The following is a 19,501-nucleotide window of genomic DNA, read 5'->3' on the forward strand; positions in this document are numbered from 1 at the left end:
CTCAAAATCTCTCTCAAATCTGAGCCCAATGTCTATTCCAGTTGAATCCAAGAAGAACTTTAGCCTTTGGATAGTATTTCCAATCAAAACGTGGAGTTTCTCTCTAGAGCTCACGAATAACTTAGTCTCAAGAATCTATTTCCAACTAAGGAGAGTTAACCTTAAACCTTAAACCTTAAATTCTAATTATATATTCAGCTTGAGAAATTTGAAATATCTATTTTGAAAGGTGAATCTGAAGTGAATTGGTGTTGAAAATAATAAGTTTGCTAGGAAAAGATTAAACCTTAGATTAGATGATATCTATTAAGATTGGAAGAGCGTGATATCTGGCAAAATACTTATGAACTGTGTGACTGGTTTGAGTCTGGAGGTATTCGACCTTCGATGCATTATATTGATCTTGTAATGATGTGTTTTTCTATTTTATAATTGTATGATTGATTGAGAAGTTAATTGTTGGGTGAAATTCATATAAATGGTTTGGCTGTCTATGAATGATAAAGGATATTGTATTACATATGTGTGAATTAGATGAGGTATAAATGCATGGTCTTTGGACGTGAGTTAATGAAATGAATAAAGTAAACGTGATGAAGGAAACTTGATTGATAGTGGAAATTGATGAAAGATGTGATATGTGAAAAATGTTGACTAATATATGTGTCACAAAGACATTGATTAATGCAATTATAGTTATGTGTTGTAATACATCGACGGATGAGATTATAACACATATATTGTAATACATTGATTGGTGTGATTGTAACACGTGTATTGGAACAATATGATTATGATGTGCCCCAATTGAGTTACCATATGAATAGTTTAGAGATACACTGGGGGTATAGAGTCTAGAGGCAATTTGAAAAATATAGGAGAAATGAGGGTGATGAATGCTAATAGCTTAAGTGTACACGATTGATAACAAAAGCATTCATAAGGCCTCACATTCATTTCCAGACTGATCTCTTAACTATACCTTTGCTATGAATGCCTAGTAAAGCACACCATGTATCCGTGTATGATGGGAGATGGTGACTATCCATGTTGGCATAAGTCCATCATAACTAGAGAAAGTATGTTGACAGCGATTTGGAGGCTCGTGAGTACCTAGAGTACTCTTATTTGATGAATATTTCAGAGTTGAAATGATTAAAGTAAAATGAGTTAAGAAACTGAATGATCGTGTTGATAAAATGAGAAATTGATTATATATGTTGAATAAAGGAGAAATGGATGTTATTTGATTAAGTGAGGAATGATGTATGTGAATGTTCCTTATTTGATTTAGAATGATTTTATAAAATAAATTCTAATTTGACACATAAGGTATAAGAAAATATTTTGTGTTACTAAGATTATATTATTAAAATGAAAATTTAATGGGAGAAGAAAGCTCACCTTTACAAATATATTTAGGTAACAAAAGAATTTTAAAAAAATAGATCTATTCTAGATCATACTCACATGGGACTGTAAGGAAGGGAACTGCTCTATTAAGATTAGTTATTCTGAAAAATGTAATCATATTAATTTAGTTTCTATTTATAACTTATGACATTTTAATGAATCTTAAGATGGTTAAGTCTTATATGTAATATTCAATAATTAATTGTTTAAATTTTTATTTTATATTCAGTTTTAGTTTAAAATTCATTTTTTATTAAAAGATAGTTTGTTTGTACCATGAATTCAAAATTTGTATTTTAAAATATAATTTGAAATGTAGCTTCCATTTTATCCATAAAATTTGAGTTATGAAACATATTTTATTTTGTCATGAATGGAATTTTATACAAATGAAGTTTCTTTTAAATTTTGCTGAGTTTTTTTTTTTTTTAACTCTATATATTTATACATTTATACAACGTTCCAAATTATCCAAATCTTTTACAAATTCCATTAAACTTTATTCAAAATAACATTAATTAAGGTAAACTATTAGAATTACATTAAGGATGTTATAAGTTAAATAACCAATATAAAATGTATTTTGTACATCAGTTATTTTTGAAATCAATATAAGAAGCATTTAAATATAATTTTTTACATAAATTGTTTATAAAACTGATGTAAAATATCACTTTCTAAATTGATTATTTAATAACCAATGTAAAATCAATTCAATATATAATAACATTTCATAAGTCAGTAAAATAACATAAATACTATTAACATTATTATTGACAAATGTTGATGAACAAACACTTTTTAGATAATTTATTTATAACCCATATTCAAAATGATATTTTTTTACCTAAGTTATTATAAGTGATTTAAAAAGTCATGACTTTTTATATCAACTGTATTTATATGAATTTTTTAACTGATGATAAATATTATTTTTAATTGAAATTAAAAATAATTTTATTAACATTGTTTTCAACCCAAGTTAAAAGCGATTTTTGCATAAAAACGATATGTTTTTATAGAATGGAAATAGATCACGTTCTCTTTCGTTTTTATTTGTTTTGCAGGTGTTTGTATGAACATTTTATGAGTTGCTTTTGCCAGGACATGAGTATTTGATTTATTTTCAAAGCTTGAAAACAATAAGAAATTTCATTATAATAACACGTCACATAGTCAGAAAGGATAAATAATCTCTTAATTTCTGCAAATTGTGGGTGAATAGGATTTGCCCAACCTGCCAACCAGCAATTGAACATGGTTGAATTTTCTTTCTTAAATTTTTTTGTTGAAGTGGTGATTGGAAATGCAGAGATATATGCTTGGTGGAATAGCATGATCATTAATCTATGATAATTTATTTCGTGGTTATTCTCTGGTGTAAATTGAAGGAGAGTGGATAGCTAATTTCTAGTTGAATTTTACCATTTCATACTCTAGGAAGCAAGAGAGCAAGTAATGGGAGACACATTTTACTATTTTAATTTTGTGGTTATTTTTGAATTACCAAATATTAAAATTTGGCTAATGTTTTTTTTTTTTTTGGGGGATAAAGTTCAATGCTGAAATTTCAATTTTTTAAATAAACATTGAAAATAAAATTTTGCATATGGTGGAAATAGATTGCATCATGCTATAATTAAGAGCAACTGTAACAAAGCCAATGATATTTTATATGAATCCGTGGAGTACCTACAACAGGATAGAAGGCAGTATCCGAGTACTCTCAGACGTTGAATTGCAAACTCACCCCATTCTCAAGTATTGATCCTATCATGATTTTTGGTAGTCTAGAGTTAATTTAATCTTGTTTTTTGCAGTGGTGGAACATTTTTTATTTTTGAAGAAACTATCTCTCGTGGGATTGGAATCCTTTATACTTGTTAATTTGTTTAGTAGGTATTCTAATTGGTTAATGTATAAATTAGTATTCAAAGTTTACTAAAACAATGAAAAATGACGATGAGACATAAATGTTAGACAAGTTCAACCATATATTCTTAGCAAGCTTCGGTACATTAATAAGTGTTCTAGCAAAAATACACAAAAATAGTCTTTAAAGTTGTTCAGCTAACTTCTCATGTGACTTTGCTATAATTAATTGTGTCACTGTTCATAATTTACTATTTTATTGAGTATTTTGATGATTAGATATTATGTATTTTATTGAGATATGACTTACTTTTGGCAATTTAAAACCCGTTTAGAACTTTGTGTCTTTAAAAGTTATGTTATATAATTAATCTTCCCGATTCGAGTTCAACGTGGAATCGCACCTTAATCTCTAATTAGGCCAATTGATTTTTTTTTATGTATTTAGGTTTTCGTTCGTTATTCCACTTTTATATGATGAAATATTTACATAATTTGTTAAACATGAAATATAATTAGGATAAAATATTATAATTTCTCAAACCGTTCTAGTCCCTACAGAACAGTCTTCCTTCTAATATCACTGGATTATGATCTTAGAATGAACCATCTATATTTATCTCTTCACTTTCATTACCTGAAAATATTAGTAAAGGTGAGTATCTCTTGCCTCACTAAATATTTTATTTGACAGAAGAAAGATGTATATACATATAAATATAATATTAAAAATACTATCTCATATATATATATATATATATATATATATATATATATATATTGGATTAATAATAACACTCAGAGCATATAAATCATTATCACAGTGGAGCACATACATGATAACTAATCAACCATTTTTGTAAATATGTATGACATGCATTTTCACACTAATATGTATGTCTTGATACATTATTATACCACATCAATTAATATGTCACAATACATGTGTCCTCATCACACCCGTCGATGTATTACAACATATATATCATAACAACATCAACTGATATGTTACAATGCATATGTTATAATCATATAATTTCTATACTACTTCATATTCATCACACTTTCACATTCATTACACTTTCATATTCATTGCTCCTGTGATCCCTTGAAGACTTCATAGCATAGATAGTTACTGGTTAGCCGCAGTAATACGAATGCACGTCTGCCGACCCAACCCCTTTTAGCAAAGGTTTTCATGACCCTTTTTTATAAAGAACCGAGAACATTATTTCTACACCACTTACTTATTTAAGATAGATAAATAATGGAGAATATAAGTATAAAATTCAGTGTATGAGGGTTAAGTATGAGAGAAAATGGTGGTATATGGCCTTGAGTCTCTCTAGAACCTTTGAGAAGTGTAAAAGAATAAAAATTTCATGCAAGGCCTCCTATTTATAGGCAAAATTTTGAAAAAAAAAATTTTGGTACCATTCATGCCAGATTTACTATTCACACCGACTTACTGTTCACACCAACTTTATTGTTCACTTTTTAAAAAAAAAATAATTTCAAACTCCATCTAAATCTATTCTAATACCAAATAATCTTTCAATTAACATTTAACAAGTATAAAAACATTACATATTACTCAATAATAAATTACAGGCCTGATAATTTATAACACCCTGAAGTTAGTAATAATATTTCGATTATTAATATATGTATATGTATTGTTATTTGGAATTACATATTAATTTGTGTGGTGATGTGGATGTATGTGTGTGTGTGTGTGTGTATATATATATATATATATATATATATATATAAATGAATGTGCATGTTAACTTGGATTGGAAGATATAGGATGAGGGGAACTGTAGGGGCATTTTCGCTGTAGCGAGAAGGCTCTGGGCGAAGGGTGTGAATTTGTTGTGTTCTCGTTGTAGCAAGAGGCTCCTCGCTGTAGCGAGAAGACAATAGAAGATGGTGCATTTCTGGGAGCAGTCTCGCTCTAGCGAGAGGGTCTCGATGTAGCCAGATTCTGCAGAAATCTAGGTGCAGTTTTTTCTGAGACTTTCGCTATAGCAAGAAGGAGTGCTACTGCAGCGAGGTCCCATCGCTGTAGCGAGAGTGTCACGACTAGATTTGAAGGGTTTAGGGCTTAGAAAATTCATTATCATTCCTCTCTTCAAAATCTCTTCGATTCTTTCAACTCAAAACCCTATTTCACTGATTAAATTGCCTCCAAAGCCGTTTGGGAGCTAGATTGAAGATTGAAAATGTGTTTGGAACGCTTGGAGGTGAGTTTTATAATTAGGATTTTGGTTTTCGTCCCTCTTCCTTGTTTTGTCAGCTTCTCATGGAGATTTTTCATGTGTTTAGGCAAAAATCTGTGTAAGGAGCATTTCTACTGTTGATTTCGTGGTGGGTCTTCATTCTGAGGTAAGGGGAGTGATGATGGAAAGATTTGCCGCAAATCCTCATCAAAATATAAACAAAAATTAATGTAATCTAGGGTGCTAACCTAGGTCGTCTCCCATGAATAATTGGACGAGTGACCAAATATCAAACATGTAGTGTGCAATGTATTTAGAAAGCAAGTAAAAAAGGGGGTTTTGTGATTTTAAGTTCAATCAACTTAAGCAAAAAATTAAATTACAAAGTTCAATCGATAAAATGTAGTAACTCCTAGTTCATTCATATAAACTCTATCCCTATCCCTCTCAAGATTTAATACTCTTCCTCTCCTTCCAGAATTAGGTTGATTTAACAAGCAAAAATCAACCTTATATTTTCATATGAATTAAGCAATCCAATGAACTCCAATCTCTCATTCCTTGATTATGCAATCTTGGAATTAAACAAGAATTAAGCAATTCAAATTTAGAATTTTCTTAAAACGAATTAGGGTTCATTATGCAATGCTCTCCTCATTCAACCATTAATTCAATTCAAGAGTTTAGGAGGAAGAAATTCATGGAAGAAAAAGAACAATATTAACATTCAAAAACCAAGGAATTCAAGAATTCATATGAACTCACTAAGGATTACAAAGGTTTAGCCCCCCATGAGAATGGGTCTCACCATTACAAAGTAAAATTAAAGAGAAATCAATAACATCAAAATGAAAAATCAAAGAGAAGTAAGAACAAAATGGAAATCAAACCCTAGGTTGGACCCTTGGCTATCACCCAAGGCCACCCTAGGCTCTCCCAAAAGGTTATGCAAAAGTTCCCCTCTCAAGATTTCCAAAAATCCATTTATAGTGAAATGATCATCGTCTATAGTAACTACTATGGTTTCATAGTGATAACGCGCAGTACTCCATAGTAGTTACTATCTCTTCATAGTAGCTATGCGTAGTACTTGTGATTTTGGCCTTCTCTGGAGTGTTCACTTTGGTATCAGAGTGATCACTTTGGTCTGGCCAGAGTGTCTACTATGGTTTCATAGTAAATACGCACAACACTTCTTCAAATTGGGGTCTCTGTAGTGTCTACTATGGGTTTATAGTGATCACTTTGGCTGCCCTTTTGGATCTAGCTTGCTATAGTGTTCACTATGGGATCCAAAGTGATCACTTTCATCTCAAATTTTCTCAAATGCTAAAAATCCATGGAATAAGTCTAGAAATTCCTGCACAATTATTCAAATGATCAAAATTGCAAACTATATCTATGTAAGTCAATGTAAATTAAAAGAAAATTAAGAAACCTATGATATTTGACCAAAATGATGTTAAACATTAAAATGACAAGTAAAAATTCAATAAAATGTGGATTCATCAGGGAGTTAATCCCAAATCCTAATTTTGCTTAGGTACTTTGAATTTGATGAAAAACCCCTAATTACTTTTATACTAGCTAAATGTAACTTGTAATAAAAGCTTTAAATAAAACTGTCTTTGAGGAACACTATAATTTTACTAAGTAAACATTGTTAGACGACTTTATTATTATCGAGAAAATGTGTATCTCAGATTGTATGATTGGGCTGAATCCGGAGGTGTCCGACCTCCAGCACATTGTGATGATTGTGTGATGTGTGGAATTGTTTGATGGTATTCTGTGTTGGATGAATGTTTATTGATGATTGAGGCATGTTGCGACTGGTCGATGATATTTCTGTGGTGCATGATATATTTATTATAAATGTTGTTTAATAGTTGAGGTATGCCAAATGAGCAAAATTGTATTATTGATGTAAGTTTTTTACTATTCTTAAATAAAGAAAAGGTTTTCTATGTGATGTGACATGATGGTTAAATTGTGAGAAAAGTGATTATAATACAGGAGTCGGAATAGATGAATGGATGTGATTACAATATAGGTATTGTGGTACGAACCAAAGGGTGTACTCATAATATATGTATTGTAATACACCAAGTTATTGGTCAAGACTCATGTATTATGACACGTTGTCCTATAAAAAGGTGTGAAAAAGAATGAGAAATGTTGGTGGTGAGTTTAGATAGCTACAGAGATACACTGGGGGTATATAGTTCACAGAAGATTTGAGAAATCTTAGAGAAAGAAGGTGATGAATGCTAAGTGTGAATAAGTGCACAATGATTTGGTAAAAATGAAAGCATTCACGGGCCACACACTTATTTCCTGACGAGACTGCTGACTATACCTTTACTAGAAAGGGCTGGGTTGGCACATGTGTATCCGTGTTGCTGCGGCTAACCGATGTCTATCTAAACTGTGAAGTCCTCAAGGGATCCCAAGGGCATTGAATTTGAAAGTGAAATAAACGTGAAAGTGTGATGTATATGAAGTAATATAGAAATTTTACATTTGTAATATATGCATTGTAACACATTGGTTGATGTTGTTATGATTCATGTGGTGTAATACATCGATGGGTGCAATTAGGCCACATGTGTTATGAAATATTGATTGTCGTGATAATACATGTATTATGACGTGTAAATTAGTAGAAAGATGCATGATCTGAAGTGGTAAATGTGATTGATTGCTTGTTTGGTGTGTACTCTTTGTAATGGCAACTTGCATGATTTGAGTGTTTTTGCTAATTCAATTCCATGTCAAGTAATATTTCTAGTATTGTATATACATGTGATTATCTTGCTTTTATTAACAAGAGATTTAGTGGGGCGGAAGATACTTACCCTTACTAATAATTCTGTGTGGCTATACTGTTGGTAGCTACTCTCCGTTGCAATCCTCTTGTTGCTTATCTTGAATCGTGTTTTCTTCATATTTATGTCATGCCTCCTTTTTGTCAGTAGCTTTAGGGCTTGAAATTTCCACCTCACTCCATGTGTAGACAACTTGGCTTTGCTCTATTGGATTCACAATGATGTTGCTAGGCAATTTCTCATCATTCATATTTAACAATTGTTCTGAAATTTGTCTTAATTGCATCTCCATCTTCTTCATGGATGCCTATTGATTCTTTAAACTTGACTGAGTAAATTCCATGAATTAGAACAACTTTTCTTCAAGTTCATTATTTCTTTTTGGAAGAGTATGTGAAAGCTATTGTCCTCTTTGTGGTTAAGAATATGATGCTTGAAAGAAAGGCTGTGAAAATTAAGGACTGGAGAATGGTGTTGTTGCAGCAGACATTTGTTGATTCTAATCATAATCTTGCTGACTCATGTTAGCTTGATACTGATATACAGAAGGAAAGGTAGGTTGAGGTCTATGAAAATTTCCTCCATAATTGGTTTATTCTTGAAATTTTGGTACAGCTACATCATAGGTTTTGTTCATATGATTTTCATTGTAAAAATCACATACCAAATGGTTAGTTGGGCAAAGTCAGCTCAAAAATTATTAATTAAAGCTTTAAAAGCATCTGCTTTATAAGCTTCTGTTCTTGCAACTTGACTTTGATAGAAATTTTTATACATACTAGTTACCATCAAACAATAGAGCAACTTTATTTTTAGTTTTTCCTTGTATATAAAAAGAAACAAAACAAAATTCAAATCAAATCTGTAACTAGGCAAAATGAAATATGAAATTATGCAAAAAAATTACAAAACATAACATGTAGAAAACATAGAAAATTATGTAGAATGAAATTTACAATTATACAGAAAAATGCAAAATGAAATTATGCAGAAAATAGTAGAAACTAATACAAAAAATTATGCAAAAAACTACACAAAATACAACACAATGCAGAAACAAAAATGAATTATGCAGAAATCTTGAAAACAGAAAAGTACAAAAAATAAAATAAAATTAAGTAGAACAATTGCAAAATTAATGTAGAAAACCTATGCACAAAAATTATAAAATAGAACAACAAAAAGTAAATGCTCAATCTAGCTATTTCTCTACTACTAATGATATTGGAAGTAAATAATCCCCAACAACAGCGCCAAAAACTTGTCACAAAGCTGAGAGAACACTAACTAGCAAGTGTACTAGATAGTTGTAGCAAGTAATAAAATTTGAAATTCAGCTTAAGTCCCAAGTATTGTCTTCAATGATTAGTTCTATCAATTACCACTTCACAAATCAATAACTAGTTGAGCCAAACAAATATTGGAGATGTTTTGAATCATTAGAGAACAAAAGCAATAAAGTGCAAAAATCAGAAAATCATAGCAAAACAGAGTAACAAATTTGGTAATGGAATGATATATAAATGAAGTTAGGAATGATTTCACCTCTTTATCAATTGCAAAACTGAATAAGATCTGAACTCTAAGTTCCTTAATTGATTGATGATTAAATTCACTAGATTAATCAAAGTTCAATTCCTTGATTCGTTGATCCTAATATTCAATTAACTACCCTAATTCCTTAACTGTAAATCAATCAAACATTACATTAGGCATTAGAAATTAAGATATCACAAGATCACGAATTCTTATCCCTGAGATATCCATAACCTTGACATTCAATTTAGATCTGAGAAATTAACAATTGAATAGCTAGTTCAAGAATTGTATTAAGGATAGAATTAAATGTTCAATACAATCAAAGTTCAGACTCACAATCAATTTACAATATAAAAATCAGATCCATCAATCCTTAACAAAAACAAATCAAAACATGTTCTTAAAAGAAAAAGAGAAAGAAAGAGTAGAAGAAGAGGAGTTGCAGAATTTCTTCATAAATCTAATCCCTAGCTTGATTTCTCAAGGTCCAGAGCTTGGAAGTCACCCTCAATCTCTCTCTCTAACTCTCCTAAGGTGTAAAAATGAAAAAATGAGAAAAAGATTACAAAAATTTGAGCTTTTGGCTTTTTATAATTTTCTCGCTCTTTCTAACGTTAACACTTTAAATGGTTAAAGTGTACACGTAGAAAGTCTTTTGGAATCTTCCTGAGTTGAGGTGAGCACTTTAAACGCTTAAGGTGAACACTTGAAGTGATTCTGTAAAATTTTGTGTTGCGCGTTAACACTTTGAATGTTTGAAGTGTTAACGCGCAACCTTCCTATAGTCAAAACTCTCTGAAGTGAACATTCTGAATGTTTAGAGTGTTAACACGCAATTGAAGTATTCACTTAGAGTACTTAGAGTGTTAACGCGCAATTGAAGTGTCCACTTTGAGTGTTCAAAGTGTTAACGCACAGCTAAAGTGTTCACTTTAAGTGCATAGAGTGTTAACGCACAACTCTTTTCCTGGATTTTGCCTTTGGACTGTTCACTTTTAACACTAAAAGTGTTTACGTGTAGACTTCTCTTGAATTCATACCTCTTGAGTGTTCACTTTGAACACTTAAAGTGTTTACGCGCAAACTTTACTTGAATGTACACCTCTAGAGTGTTCACTTTGAACACTTAAAGTGTATACTTGCACTCCATTCTTGCTGAAAACGCTCTAGAGTTGTCACTTTATGCGCCCAAAGTGATAACTTTCAGAATTCATCATTTGATTCTTCACTCTTTTTGTCCAGATTTGTCACTTTCTTCTATTTTCTCTTCTTGAATTTTTATGCTCAAGACTCTATCTTGGAATCTCCTGCAAAACTAGTTTAATCAACAAAATTACATCAGAATTCTATTAAATTCACACAATTTGAGTTACTAAAGACAAATATTGACTTTATTGAACATTGATATATTTTTGTGCAATTTTCACTTTCCAAATTACATTTTGCTATCAAAATAACCTAGAAAACTACTTAAAAACCTAATAAAATCTGTATTCATCATCCCCCTTCACACATATTTCTATTATCATTCCCAAAATAATTTTAAAGTTTTTGTATCCTCTAAGGTTAGGTTAGGTTATTGTTTTACACCTTGGCTTGAAATGAGCTAGAATCACAAGACATAGGACAATTAGGCTCAAAGGGGCTTACGCAATGGACATAATGCAAGGTTGGCCTTTTGGTTAGTAGCTTACAAGAATGAAATGATACATCTATCATGTTAATGTAAGCATATGAAAGGCTTAAGGCAAGTTCTAGTGTCATACAATCATGAGTACAATCACATAATGAAAGAAAGAAAAATGACATGATATTGTCATTTATATCAATGGCTCAAAATCTCACAAAGTATATGTTCTATCACAAATAATCCAACACACAAGATTTTTAAAAGTCACATATCAAACCAAAGTATGCTTCAATCAATCCATCAAACCCATGAAATAATCACTTAATTGGGCTATGTACAACAAAAACATGATACTCCCCTGCACACTTGAAATTAATATTATCCTCAATAAAAACACAATAAGTAAAAGGACAATCTAGTAAATGAGAGAGAGAGGTAAGAAAAACTCCCATATCAATCGGGGTAAGTGGCCAATGCAAAAGTGGCCTCCTCCTATGCATGTTCTTGCAAGTCCTCATGAAAAACCTTAAGCTGATGCCCATCTATATCTCAATTTACCAGACATTAACTTAAGTCTAGAATTATATAATAGGAGTTTTTGACCAATATGTAACTCTTTACGCCTATCATCTTATCATGAAAACCCTTGGTACGCTTCTTGTAGATGTTGAAGTTCTCATATGCTTCCCTACAAATATCCTCCAACTCTTATTATTGAAACTTCCTTTGTGAACCAACTACCTCCATATCTAGATTACATCGCTTGATCGCCCATAATGCCTTATACTTCACCTCCACTAATAGATGACATGCCTTGCCAAAGACAACCCGATAAGGAGACATTCCTATAGATGTCTTATAGGCAGTCTTGTAAGCCCAAAGAGCTTCCTCCAAGCATAAGCTCTAATCCTTCTTCTTGGGTTGGACAGTCTTCTCTAAAATTTGCTTGATTTCCCAATTGAAGATTTTCGCTTGCCTATTAGTTTATGAGTAGTATGGTGTAGAAACTCTCTTGTACACCCAGGAATAGTGCTCCTTAAATTTGCGGCTTCAAATCTTATGAAACTTGATTCTGCTTCTCAAATCTCTACAAAACACAATTTTACAGCAATCCTATTAATCCAATTTATTATTTATTTATTTATTATATTTTTCTTTTCAGATGATGAACAATTCATTCAAATATATTTTTCTTTTTGAAATATACCTAAACATAATTGCATAATGACAACAAATGCAAGATCACACGCAATGCAAAACTGCACAAAACACAACAATCGAGAGAAACAATTATGCAGAATTGACAAACACTTAAAACACAATTAATGACTCCTACAATGAATCAAATTTGACAACGTGTCCTTGATAACGGCGTTAATTTGATAAACGATTGCCAAGTCACTATCAAAACAAAACAACTAAGTTTGTCTAAGAATTTTGCAGTATAGAGCTCAACTAATGTTGATTCATAGGTACATTCAGTTAAATTCAATTTTAGGTTCTTTAGTAACACGAGTAACAGTTTGGGAGTTTGTGAATTTCAAATTAATTAAATTAAAATCAATACATAATTAATTGACAAAAAATATTATGAATTATTAATCCAAAGGTTCGCAAATGCATGTAATTCCAATTATCACTATATCTCAAGGTTTTAATCCAAATTTGAACAATTACCCAATCTAGTTATTAATTCAATCGAATGACCTAATTGAACTAAATTATGAATTAAATTAAATTATTATTTAATCTAACTTAAATTTAATTATCAAATCAGAATATCAACCGAATCCTAATTTGAATTCTAACCCACATAAAAGTTAATCATAATCATGAATCACAAATCTAAGATTAAAGACGAGGAGAATAAACTTGGAGCAATTAGTCCAAAACTCAAATTGGATTTACATCATCTAGACTCTGCAGATTGAAATGGAGGTTTAGCTTTCTATTAAGGCACTAACCCAAGCGTGAATGAAAAGAAGATGAGAGAAATCAAGAAAGGGGAAAATAAAGATTTTGATAAGGAGACAAATATGAAAATTCAAAATATAAGATTGCACATCTAATTTAGAGCCTCATTAATCTATTTATAGGTTCTGATTAAGGTAAACTAAATGGCTGAAATTCAAGCCTCAATTGTATCTAAAATCCCAAATATAAAAATTTAATAAATTTAGCATATCTACCTCAACTTCAAAAAATTATAAAAAGTTGAAAACAACTCCAAATCCAGCAATTCATATATGAATTTTGAATTCCTAGATGTGTAGAATCTAATGCAACTAGAATAAGCCAAAAACGATATATGTAGAAAAATTATGGCCAAATGAGTAATAAGAGGTTAGAATAGTCGAAAATCAAAATTAAAACATTTATGTATAATAAGCTCAATTTATTTCAATTACTTAAAAATAGTAAAAACTCTAAAAATAAAGCATATGAAAAGTATTTAGGAATCAAAATAAGACTATGAATGTGAATATAAAATATATGACATCATTTTTCCTGAATCTGATGGCTTAAGAGGTTTAGGGGTCATCAAAGTCTTAATTTTGCACAAAAAATAAACTTCATTGTAACCCTAATTAACCCTTATTTACTACCGAATGAAAATTTCATGAATACTCATTTTTACATTTATAAAATATCTTAATTTTTTCCTATTTTTTTTATGTGAAATTACTTTTAAAATTCTTGTTTCATAAATTTATGATTGTTAATGTATATTGATTATTAACGATTGATTAAAAAAGAGTTCTAACACTATACAATAAAAGTATTATTTTAAAATAAATTATATTTTAAAAATATTTAAATTCATTAATTTTTTTATTATTTTGATACATAATATTCATAATTATATAGTTAAATTAAAATATTTTGTAAATATTATCCGAAATAATTTTATTTTATATATATATATATATTATCATTTACAAAATTATATTTTTTAATTGTTAATTTATATATATTTATTAAACAATAAAACACTAAACTTGTTAGGTGTAAAATGAAGGATGAAATTTTAGTCTTATCTGAAGTTCTATGTGTAACCTCACCTGCGAACTCATTATTCTGTTAGTGCTTTCTAACCTATGATTAACGTTAACTAAAATTACGAAATAAATTAAAATTCTTAAAAACTAAATTAATCATCGTATATAATTTCAGGCATAAAAATAATATTTACTCGTAAAAAACGACGTAGTTTTCATACTTTTGAAAGTTAAAAACACACATTCTAAGACATGTTCGGGAAGGATCTTGCTTCTAGTTAATAATTCCGAAAGGTCTTCTGAAGTTTATTATTCAATCAAAGAATTCAATGGAATGCGTTCCATAATTTAACGAAAGACAATGGTTTTGTGTTACTCTCTCGGACTAATGTACTACGTTTTGTGATGTTTGGATATCTAATAAAATCTTGTAAAATTGTGTTTTATTGCGAAAACTATAGCTTATGATATTAAAATAAATTTGTATTTAAGTAATAATGTCTAATGCGCCATTTTTCTTTTTTTATAGATTTTAAAAAAAATTACTTTGGTCCCTTCATAAAACTCTCTTCAAATTTTTTGTTGTATGGATTTTTCTTTACAAAAATGACCTTAATTAAACGATAAACTTTTTGAATTAGTTTTTACTTTTCAATCAAAATTATATATTTGAATAAAAGATAATTATTTAATATTATTGTAAATTATTAAAGAAAAATAAAATATTAATTAAAAATAGTATAAAAATTTAAGGAACTGTACGTAATTATTCTATATATCATAACAATTTCCACAAATTTATTTACTTTCTGCAACTCCATGTCCATGATTTTTCTATATTCCTCACCTAACTATTAGCCAAGAAAAAGGAAACTCATTTTAGACATTAGTAAATAGCAGGCTAATTACAAAGGTGATAATTCAATATATTTATTATTTAACTAGGTATGAATTCAATCAATTAATCTAATTATATAAAAAAAATAAAAGATAGATAAAGTTAAATCATCATCTATTATGAAATAGATAATAAAGTATTTAACATACTTTATAATTTATTTGTTTAAATAGTCTCAAATTTACTAGTTAAGCATGTATCTTTAAGAGAGGGGCTCTAAACTCTAGTGCATGTATACGAGAATCAGAATAAATATTGAACTTTGTTTTCTCTGCTTCGTAGATTAAATACTGTACTGACAAAATTAATGCTGGTTAACGCAAAGTAAAAAACAAAAGTAGCTTTGATTAGAGAAATAGCTGAATCTTTTCATATCCCCAGATAACAAATTGATGTCAATTAGAATGGTGAAAAGTTGAAAGGTGCATGTTTAATTGCCATCAAGATGCTGCAGAAAACATGTTACCAATTCACTAATGGTGGAGGCTAAGAAAACCATCCACATTGAAGATCCTATAAATTTGTGAATAAATGCAATCCGTAAAGTTTAGTTTAATGCAAGACTTTCAAAGACTGAAGCTGTCAGATATATACCGAGACACCCTCCGTGTAGCATGCTTGTGACCACATAAGTATACATATCCTACTTTGCTTGGAAATTAATTTTTGAAAAAACAAAAGAAAAAACTTATTTAAATATAACTTTTATTTGACATTTTTTAATAAAATAGGGTTTTATAAATCCTCTAAAACTCTTAATTTCATATTTTTAAGTTTTACTAATTTAAAAAATAAATTATTAACTCTTCTCCATTTTTTCTTCTTCTTTCCTCCCTCAAACATTTTTCTTATCTTTTCTTCTAAACTTCTAAGGAAAACTTAAATATGAATGTTCAGAATTTTTGAAAGAAAAAAAAGAGGGAACATAATTTTAAATTTTAAATTTAAAAAATTATATATTATTTATGATGATAAATATATTATTAATACATTAAATTTATGTTAATATATTAATTTATATTTTATATTTCTTGAAAAAATAAATTTAAATATATTTATTTTAAATAAAAAATTACCCTCCCTTCTCCTTCCCACTAAAATCCACCTTTTTTTTATAAAAAATCCCCTAGGACTACAAGCTATGGTCATGATAAGATAACAAATTGTATAATGTTAGTAACATCTATGCTTTCAGAATACTTCACAAAACAAAAGAACGATAATTGGAAAATCAACATAAATGAACCTATGAAGTACCTATTTTATATTCTCTCCCTAGTTTTATTTTCTCTTCTCGAGTCATCTCAAATAAATCCAGCGAACGAAATTTTCAAAACAGCATTTAACAAAATAGGAAACTACCTTGACACAAGAAAAAAAAAAATATTGAAGAAGCAGATATCTTTTAATGAATATCACCTGGTAATAAGTATAAGATGAGTACTTAAAAATATCTTCCATTGTAAAGATAACATGAAACTAACTATGCATTTTAACATGGAATCCATTATATTACAAAAGAACGTGACCTACCCTACATAACAAATATTGCCTGTAATCCTACTTCCTTTCATGTTACAGCTCATTCTTCCATTTTACTGCTCCTGTCCATTTGACCTCCTGATCTTCAATATATTGCCTAATGTATAAAACTCATAAAAGTAAAAGGATTGCAGCCATTATGGTCATCAATAAAAGAAGAAAAAAACAATGGAATAATGGGAAATGAAGACAATGAAGAGAGCTCTTGTGAGAACAAAGATCAGTTGAGTTAGAAGGGAGCATAATCCCCAACAAAGCATTTGATTTGAAATGATAAGGCTATTGATCTCACCACCTAGGACTTGTGATGGGGAAAAAGGCTGAAGGAGATAACGGAAACAGGCCAGGAGAAAGCGGAGGCTGTGGCCCGTTGCCTAAATTGGGGGTAAAAGGAGATGGAAACTGAATGCCAGGAGAGAGCAATGGGAAATTGGTGTAACAATTGGGTGAAGGCAAGAGGAACTGAGAGGTTGGAGAAGGTAAAATTGGAGGGGAAGGAAAAGTAGCCAGAGGAATGTTTGTGCCATTCGAAGGCACGACAGGACCATTTAATCTTGGAGAGGGAAACACAGGGTAAGGAGGCAAAGTAGAAGATGGTGGATGAGGCTGAGCTTGGTTTCCCCTTGAACCTGGATCTATAATTGAATGTTCAAGGTATCTCATGTAGGCAGAGATGGGTGATTCAGCTATATTACCCCATGTCATGTCACCCTTTTGCAAAGGGTTATGTGGTGGTTGTGCAAACTGATTAGGTCTTGCTGGCATGGTGTTGTTGTTGTTGTTGTTGCTGTAAGGAACAGGTAATGGTGGCCGCACATGAGGTAAAGGGGGAGGCCTAATCTTCTGCAATCTCATGCTTTGAGGTTTTGGAGAATTGTTATGAGGGGGTTTTGATTGAGGATCCTGGGAGGGAGACCCAGTTAGTTGCTGAACAATATCCCTGAACTCATTCTTGCTTATGTTGTAAACCTGAGGCTGAGGTTGTTGCTGTCTAGCAACACCATTATTAGCGTTGTTACCATAATTGGGCTGATGTAATGGGCTTTTTCTTATGTTTTTTCCCACTTTGTTCACACCCAGGTTGTCATTATGCCTGTTTTTTGAGCTATCCATTTTACACACAATCAAAATATTCACTCTTTGTTGAGAAATAATTGCAAGGACAATCAAGAACTTGAGAACTCAAAACATAAACACCATCAATCACCCAAAGCAACCTCAAAGAGGACCGTGATGATAGCAATAGCACCCAAGTCAACCACAGAGAAGGCAGAGAACATACCCTTTTCGGAGCCAAACACAAACCAAGAGGAAGAAGCTCCCACCAGAATGAATCAAGTTGGCGTTTCGGCGCAATGAAGAAAAGACTCTAAAAAAGATAGGAACTTGACTCAGAGGGTCTAACAGTAATAATGAGACTTTGAAGAATGGCAAGCGTATAAGAAAGGGGAAGGAAGAGAGAGACAGAAAACCAACCTTATTTTATTTTAAAGGATTTTTTGTTGAGTCAGCATCAGCAATAGCGAAAGGGAAATGACATGGGAAGTGCCTTTATACCATTTGGGGTCCAGGTTAATGTGAACGTGCCCATGACAAAGACGCAAACAGATAATGGTTTTTTCTTTTTCTTTTCCCTTCATTGAAAGCGTAAACAGTTAGTTAGTTAAACATTAATTAAGAGTCAATTTTCGTACTTAAAAGTTATAGCCATTTTCCAGTATGGCAAGTATAAAAATTCATTGTAAACTAGTGTTGGGTTAATTAGTCTTAAAGATGAAAAGTCTTAAATTTCGCTGCATTTTATGAACATGGTTTAAATGAAGTATATTTCATATCCTTAAAATGAAGTTAACAAAATAAAGTTATCTTAAAAATTAAAACATCTTATGAACATGGTTTAAATATATCGATTAAAGCATTCATTTTTTTTCTCAAAATTATATTAAGATTACATTAATATTATTTTATTTACTTTCAAGGGTATTTAACATTATTGCAAATAAAAATGTATTAATATCACCTTTTTTGCCCAAAATTCTATTCGTCTCATTGATATCACTTTCGTGCTTTATAGTTTTTTAAATTCTAATTTAAAATTATGAAAAATTTCATAAATGTAACCATAAAAATATTAATACAATAAGTATATAGATGAGATCATAAATGTAACCATAAACTATATTCCTAAATAGATCATACTTAAATATATCAACACACTAAGATCTTACACCACTATCTCAACCCTTAAAATTTAATATAACGAGTTTAGATGAATGTTAGTAAAATATTTTTTTTAAAATTAAAATATATAATAACTTAAGCTAATTCTATAAAAACTTATCAAATGTAAATGATCTTATAAAAACTAAATATATTTAACTCAATCCTACGAAAGTTAATTTTACAATATATTAATTAAAGCTAACCTTTGAAATTGAAAATAGTAACGTGGAAGGCCAGCTAGGCAAGACTAAGTCAGACACAGCGGAATCAACGCTGGTTTTGGTGTTCCGTTTAAATTTGACTAATTAGTGCCGCGTTCATGCGGTGCGTTTGGG

At 30.3% G+C, this 19,501-nt stretch overlaps 1 protein-coding gene across 1 annotated transcript; it reads right to left on the reverse strand.

The window, feature by feature from the left end:
* Positions 1–16,796: 16,796 nt before the first annotated feature.
* On the reverse strand, positions 16,797–18,222 carry LOC113858859 (protein HAIKU1-like). The gene has a single exon (XM_027491634.1). The coding sequence runs from the start codon at positions 18,054–18,056 to the stop codon at positions 17,232–17,234; it is 825 nt and encodes a 274-aa protein (XP_027347435.1). The 5' UTR covers positions 18,057–18,222; the 3' UTR covers positions 16,797–17,231.
* Between the last annotated feature and the right edge of the window lie 1,279 nt (positions 18,223–19,501).

Source organism: Abrus precatorius, unplaced genomic scaffold, assembly GCF_003935025.1.
Source record: "Abrus precatorius isolate BTA unplaced genomic scaffold, Abrus_2018 Scaffold2, whole genome shotgun sequence".
Lineage (NCBI taxonomy): Eukaryota > Viridiplantae > Streptophyta > Magnoliopsida > Fabales > Fabaceae > Abrus > Abrus precatorius.